The sequence below is a fragment of the Juglans regia genome, chromosome 15 (genome assembly GCF_001411555.2).
Source record: "Juglans regia cultivar Chandler chromosome 15, Walnut 2.0, whole genome shotgun sequence".
Classification (NCBI taxonomy): Eukaryota; Viridiplantae; Streptophyta; class Magnoliopsida; order Fagales; family Juglandaceae; genus Juglans; species Juglans regia.
The window spans coordinates 5,027,781-5,036,046 of NC_049915.1; the positions used below are offsets into that span (position 1 = coordinate 5,027,781).

An 8,266-nucleotide genomic window follows, 5' to 3' on the forward strand; every position below is an offset into this window, starting at 1 on the left:
GAATGAGCAATCTCATCTGCCATATAAATGATTATAAACATGTTAAAATTTCCATCGTGACTTGGTGCTTAGGATGCTAAGAGCTTAGGTAATATATGTTTGGATTTATTCTCAGCTATGATTAAATTAAATAGTCTCAAGCCTGTTTATGCTCTACAAATCTTGTTCAGAGTATGTTCCTCGTGCCATGATATCTTTTCTCTTCTCATTGTGAATTGTCTGAATAATCCATTATCGGAAGGGAAGTAGAGCTAAAAACTGAGTATCAATGAGTCAAGCAGAAAGTCTACACGCCACTCTATGAAAAGGGGTATTCCAAAAAATAGGTGCTCTCCTCCTCCAGTTTCAACAAAGGATTAACACGAGTAGGTTGAAAAGTCAATAATGGGAGCTATATATGAACAAGGACAGCTCAAGTCGGTAACATAAGACTTGACCACACGTTCCTCTTTCAAATTCGACTAATTTAAACCCTTAGTTAAATTAATGTCATCTTTAATTCCCAGGGACGCATTCATTGTCCAGTACCGAGTATGGTGCGATAAGAGTAGATTTTTATTTTATTTTTTATGGAAATAAAAGTTAAAAGTTAAAAATTAAATAAAATATTATTTTTTATATTATTATTATTTTAAAATTTTAAAAAATTAAATTATTTATTATATTTTATATAAATATTTAAAAAAATTACACTAATGTGATAAAACAATTTGACCCTCCAAATGGGACCTGTCGGCTAGTTGTCTTGAAATAATACGAACTGGCATCTTGAAAGCAGGGACGTACCTAGGTTGATTCTTGGGGGGCAAGATTCCCCCAAAATTTTCAAAACCATGCTTTAGTATATGGTATCCCTCCAAAAAAATATTCAAAAACATGCATTAGGTTACTGGCCAATGTAGCCATGCTCCTGGCCTCGTTTGCATTTAAAATTAATTTCAACTTATTTTAAATTAATTAATTTTATCATTACATTTTTTTTAAATTTTTATATAAAATATAATAAATAATTCAATTTTTTCAAATTCTAACACAAAATATAATAAATAATTTAACTTTTATTCTAATATTTATAAATCATCTCAAACCATCTTATCTCATTTCTTAATCCAAACCACTCCAATCAAAATATTTCATTTCATCTTATTGTATATAATTATTATAATTTTTCTAATAATATTATCAGTCGACTTTGGTTTGATGGGGTCTTTAATTAGCATGTATTATTTTTTATATGAAATTATTATTTAAATTTTTCTTTTCGACTTTTCAAATTGTCCACAAAATCCATATATCATTATGTATAGTGAAGGTAAAAATTTGGATATGCATAAGCCAATCAAACTCGAGAAGAGAAACACAAAACCAACTCAATAGGACCAAATTTCTTTTTAAGAGAGATTAAAAAAAAATTACTCTAGAATTAATAATATTGTTTCTTTTAGCTTGGTTTCTAAAATAAATAAATAAAATAGATTGTAGGATAAATGTATTAGATTTTTTTAGCAATTCTTTAACTATAGGAAGATGAGTACTTTAGCTAGCTAGGTCGGATATTTTTTTTTTCCAACTTATTTATGAGATTCAGGATTTTGTCAAGTCAGTGTCTAACTTAGTTCTTGTTTAAATATTTGCGTGACAAATCAAACATGATTCAAATAAATTTTGTGGACTTGATAAATTCAAGGAAATCATCCCTTATTATTTGACATCTGTCTCTTTTCTTGAGTTTATTCTACTGTCCTCTCATTGTTTTATTTTATTTATTTTTTCTTACTTTGAATTTCATTAAATATATATCCCGTTATGTCGATTGGGTGAACGCAGCCAATATCTCAAACACTCTCTTTCAATATTCACGGCGGAGGAGGAAATAATCCCTTGTTTGTTTGTCTTTTCTCAAATCTAATCAATTAATATTCGGGGGCATACCACGTGAGTGGCCGGAGACCAACTCATCAGCATTATGAGATGGCCTACCACCAAAAGAAAGTAAACCTTTCCACTGAAAATGAGAGATGGCAATCCAGAAAAACATTTTACCACAATTCACCATCATGTAATTAATGCATGCTCTCCTTATTATTTCTATTAAGGGCTGTACTGCTGCGCCGAAGCCGGAAGCCGCAGCACACCGCCCAAATTTTTTTTTTTTTTTTATTGTTTCACTCAATGTACTAGGTATGCGCCCGCTTCCATAAACAGTAAGTTTACATTTATATTTTTTCTTCTATTAATCATATGGTCAATATGTTGACTGAGTGTGCAATTAATTGTCACGTTTTAGTTGGTTACGATTTAAATAGCCAATTTAAATAGTTTATAGTGCAATTTATAAAGAAAAGTAGCACTTCGATGCAAATTAAATGTTTATTTAGTGATAGTGATAGTTTTGAGAATTTTTTACAACACATATATTAACATTTATGGACTGACTATGTGATAACACTCAGATAATATTTCTATATTTCTCAAAAATTAAAAGAAGAAAGAACAATGCTATATACTGTCATGGTGCACTTCTTTTAAAAAAGAGTGAAGTCCACAATTAAAAAAATTAATTTTTTCACATTCATTTCTATATTTACTCATTTTTTCAAAATGGGTACACGACGCTTACACAACTGGAATTTATCTCTTCAAAAAACATGTTTTTTTTTTTCTCAATTTATGTCTCTTTATTTGGCATGTTATATAAACTGCTTTTAATCCTGATCTTTACGAAATCAATGTTTGCCAAATTTCTCATCACTAATATAAAGACAGAGAGGAGCTGTAAAGAAGTACTAAAAGATGATCAAGTTGATTGACCAAAATTTGGAGATCAACACACTAATATTGACGCATTTTTAAAAATTATATTTATCATATAACAAGTCAGAGTATGCTAACTTAGTTATATAGAGTATCTTATTAGACAATAATGCTTATGGTCGTAAATAAATAAGACCACTCGATAAGCCGCTCGATTAGTAAATAAATAAGACTACTCGATAAGCCGCTCAATTAGTAATTTGTTAAATCAGCAATTTATGAGATCAAAATTATAATCGATTATTAAATGACACAACTTGTAAAAAACTTGTCTAGACTCTCACAAGCTTGTATAAACTCGAATAAAAATCAAACCAATAAGGCTTGACCACACATTCCTCTTTCAAATTCGAGTCATTTACACCCTTAATTAAAAGAAAAACACTATAGACACATAGAATCTCACAAAGGGATAAATATGTACATTATGCATACTCCGAAAGTAATTTTTCAATTCTACGATAAATATGCTTAATAAAGCAAAGTTCAAACAATAACTATATTTTTAATAAAAGATGCCTATAAATACTAAAAAGAGCAATTAGGGAATCCCTAAAAAGTGGGAATGTGGATAATGTCTTTTGGATGCCTCCAAATTATCTATCTGTAATAAAGGACTATAGTAGCATAATGTAACAACAGAGTAATAATGTAAGCCAAAAATGTGTAAGTCAACCTCAATGGATTAGCTAGAAGCTAAATTTATTGAGTATTTAATTATTAGAGAGCAAAATATGCTCACAATGGATATCTACAATGACTTTCAAAACTTTTTTCAAATTTGAAGATTATTGTACGTACATCAAATACATATTTTATTAATTATTTATCTCTTACTTTCTTTCTATCACATATTTTATCAAAATTGATATATTAATTTGGGTTTGTGATATATTAATTTAATAAGAATATGATTATAATTAATATATAATAGGTAGAATAATAAAATATGATAAAATAAAATAAATTAATAATTAAAAAATTAAATATTTCGAAATTATTAGTTATTCATTTCTATATAATGAATAAATAGATAATTCAATATGGATATTTGATGTGAATAATTAAAATTAAATTTATCTTATATTATTTTATTATTATATAATAAAAATAATAATTATTCTAATATAGAAATTTATGTGAATTGAATAGTTAAAAAATAAATTTTTTTTATATTTATAAAAATTATCTTTTAACTTTGACTAATCCATTAAGGTTAAGGTTCTCGCGGTGCTACTAGAAATAGAGTAGATTTTTTTACACATATTTTCATGGTAGGTTCTATCTTTTAATAAAAAAGACTGCACGCATCAGACGTGTATTTTTTAAACTTGTATAGATTATTAGTATTCGAAAACTTACACGAGATGGTTGAATAAATTTGGGACCGTGGGTTTGTTTTCGGCAGAAACGTACCCCACCCAGAAATTAGTACTTTTGCTTGACAGAAGATGCATGTGCTCCATACAGAATTTCTGCCCCCCAAAATCCAGATAGATCTTTTTTATATGAGATTGCATTTATCTTATTTATCTGACCTCCTCAATACACCCAGTACAGATTGCGAGTCGCAGTCATCATTGAAGTAAAGAGCCTCCACACAGCAGTGAACATCGGCATCCAGAGTTTGAGAACGCCATCCACAATGGAAATTAGCTTTTTTGAGAAAGGAGAAACCAATCGCGCCAATGACCAGAAGCCCATAAAGGAGTTCGCCCAGAAGGATCTCGACATCATCGACGAGCAGGTAACGAAATATTCGGAAGAAGCCATAAAATTAAAAGAAGAAGCCCACCGTAGAAACACTAGCTACATCTACAGAGTCCTCCCGAGGCTTAAGGACATCAATGGCAGCTCGTTATACGAGCCCAACATGGTCTCCATCGGGCCCTACTACTACAAACAACGAAAAGAAAAGTTCCAGATGGCCGAAGATTGCAAGAGGAAGTGCTTCGGCTCGTTGCTGGCCAAGAAAACATTAGATAAAGACAAGCAAATTGATATGTATAAGCGCTGGTTGCAAAGAATAGGACAACTTGAAGAGAAGATCAGAAATTGTTATTCTGAAAAGTTCGATGTCGACGGTATTGAATTTCTCGAAATGATGGTTGTTGATGCTTGTTTTATAATGGAAATAATTGAAATGTTTAGAACCGGGACGTCAAAAGCTGTCCAGTACTCCAGCGAATCTGATCTTGGAGCCTTGGCGTGGATGGTACCGTATTTCTACAGGGACTTTCTCCTGCTTGAGAATCAGATCCCTTTTTTCGTTCTGGAAGAGATATATGCGCTTACCCATGATAAATCTGTCAATACTATAAACAGCGGATCCGATCTGATGTTAGCTGCTTTGAGATTCTTTAAGAACGGAATGAAAAAATCCGGTTTTTCTATTATTTACGGTTACTGGCGTATTAACTTGTTTGAATTCGATACGGTGGTCCTGCATTTGCTGGACTTGGTTCGGAGGAGTTTAATACCTGCATCCAATATCCGACAGAGACAAATAGGACCCTTAGTAGATTCTCCATTCATTCACTGCATCTCGAAGCTCCGGCTAGCAGGGATTAAGGTGAGTCGGAGAAAGGCCCAAAGCTTCCTAGAAGTGAAATTCAAGAGAGGTGTGATTGAGATGCCAAACATAGCCATTGACGACTTTATGAGATGTCTGTTGCTGAACAGTGTGGCATTCGAACAGTGCCACCAGAGAAGCAGCAAGTACTTCACGGCTTACGCTACTTTTTTGGACTGCCTGATGAACACCAAGGAGGACGTCGAGTACCTTCGTGAGCGCAATGTCCTTGACATTAATTACCTTGCTGAAGACTCCGACGTTGCGCAATTCATCAACCGTGCGGGCAAGGATTTGGTACTCAATGATGATAACGGCTTCTATTTGCAGAAATTGTTCGCGGATGTGGAGAAGCATTATCAGAAAAGGTGGAAGTGGAAGTGGGCGAGCTTCAAGCGGGAGTATTTTGACAAGCCGTGGTTGCTTCTGTCGGCAGCGGGTGGGATTTTGCTCGTACTGGCTACGTCATTCCAGGCCGTAATGGCCTTCTTAACTTACAAGTATAAAAATTGCTAGGAAGGTTAGGTTACAATTAGCCCGGTAAGTGTTATTTTTTATAATTGTTCTTGACTTGAATCTCTCATGCATGATGATGATGATGATGATCCGACTATGGCGATGGATATTATTGTTTTAGAAAGCTTGATCAAGCACTTGTAGTACTTATTTGTTCAATAACTACTTTTTAGCGATCTGAATATATTTATGGTACGTAGTTTATTTCACCTAATTGGGCCGGCTGATTTGTTCTTATTAATATTGTTATTAATTTATTACGAGTCTATGTCTATTTATATCTTGTGAATTTGAATTCCTTTGAACTTTTTTTCTTAGAGTGAGGCTACTATTTCACCCGACTTTTATCGCTGGACGTACTATCTAGTGGATTTTTTTTTCATCTTTTTAAATATATTTAAATATTTTTAAAAATAAAAAATTACATTAATACATTAAAATTACTTCCTTAATCATTAAATAAAAATAAAATAAAAAATTTAACCAGCGGTTAAAATGGGACGGCATAGTAGACTTTCTCCTTTTTTTATTCCTTCTCAATTAATTATGTCTACTTATTTGGCATGCTATATTAATAACTTTTGATCCTCTTTATTCAAGCAAAGTTTGTGATCAGCTTTCTCATCACTAATATAAAAACAAAGGGGAGTTAGGCAATAAAAGATGATCATGTCGCTCGACCAAAATTCTGGAGATCAACACAATAAGGATTTTATGTGAGAGTCATGCTTAAAACTGAATTTGGGTCTTTTTTCCACCGAAGAAGGTGGATTGATTTTCTAGGGATCTTATGTGAGACTACTGAAAAGATCGAGGAGTCTATCTTTCTTTATATTAGACCATCTAATTCACCAATGGCTCAAATGGCATTAGTCTTGATTTCTCAACAAGAGAACCAAGATTCAAATCTCCCGCACTGTTACCTAGAAAAAAGAAAAAAGAAAACCATGCATCTTATTCGATGGACAATTAGGCTGCATTTGGATATTGAATTAAGTTGAGTTGAATTGAGTTGAGATGATAAGATATTGTTAGAATATTATTTTTATTTTAGAATTTGAAAAAGTTGAATTGTTTATTATATTTTGTATTGGAATTTGAAAAAGTTATAATGATAAATTGAGATGAATTGAGAAAAAAAATCTCAATTCTATGAAATAAAATAAATGAGATGATAAGTTCAATATTAATTAATATTCACTAATTCAAAAGTGAATTAAAATGATCTCAAGTATTATGCAAACTTTTGCTTTACACAGGTACCGTAACACATATCTTTGTGGGGGACTTTAGAAAATAGTTTTAGAAAATAAGACGGAATTACTAAACCTTTTAAAACTTCTTCCTCCCCTTCCCAAGATATAAAATATTAGACAGTTAGAATTTAAAACTTGCATTTATAAATCTGAGAGAGTTATGCAAACTTTTCCTCTACACAGGTACTCTCTCTAACCTTAATCCTATTTTTTTTTTTTTTTTGATAATAAATTTGAAACTTCATTAATAAAGAGAGATTATAGACATTTATCAAGCCAAATAACTTGAGAAATAAAGTCTGGATAACAATCATTCCACATTGAGATATTCTCAACGTTCCAAGCATACCGGGCCAGAATATGAGCAACCCGATTACTTTCCCTATAAATATGTTGAAATTTGCACTCTACAAACACTCTTAACAACTTTCGAATTTCACACAATAATGGATCCAACATTGGATCAGAAGGAATATCATTGTTAAGCACTTGTATAGCCATCAAGCAATCTGATTCCACAATCAAACTATGAATCCCCATAGTAGCACACAGCTGTAAGGCCCGGAAAATAGCCAGAGATTCAATAGCTTTAGCATTAATCACTTCAAATTCAACCTTGCTTGTTGCCATAATCACCATGCCAGCATCATCTCTGAGCACCACACCCACCCCTGCCTTATGAAGGTCATCAAAAACAGCACCATCCACATTTAGTTTTAGTGAACCCGATGGAGGAGGCTTCCAATCAAAGTACTCTCGAGCTTTCCTTATGGGCAACTGTTTCAGATCAGTATAAGATTGAATAACAGATAGAGCATGATCAATGACCTGTTGGACTTCAATAAATTTCTGCTCATGAACCATTTAATTTCTTCTCCACCAAAATCCCCAAGCAACAGCAAAGAACAAAGCTAGCTCCTCCTCTTGTCGCTAATTCAAAACTGCTAAGGCTACTTGCAGAACTAGTTAATTAACTCCTAGCTGTTGAATGAGAGTAATATAGGAAAACCAACTTGAATGAACATTAGGACAGTATAATTAAGCATGAGCTAGGTCTTCGACTTGTTGATTGCAAAAACAGCAGGATCCTTCAACATTGACATGCTTT

The 8,266-nt window shown here is 32.4% G+C and overlaps 1 protein-coding gene across 1 annotated transcript; it reads right to left on the minus strand.

Moving 5' to 3' along the window:
* Window positions 1-7,416: 7,416 nt before the first annotated feature.
* On the minus strand, window positions 7,417-8,022 carry LOC108990365. The gene has a single exon (XM_018964311.1). The coding sequence runs from the start codon at window positions 8,020-8,022 to the stop codon at window positions 7,417-7,419; it is 606 nt and encodes a 201-aa protein (XP_018819856.1).
* Between the last annotated feature and the right edge of the window lie 244 nt (window positions 8,023-8,266).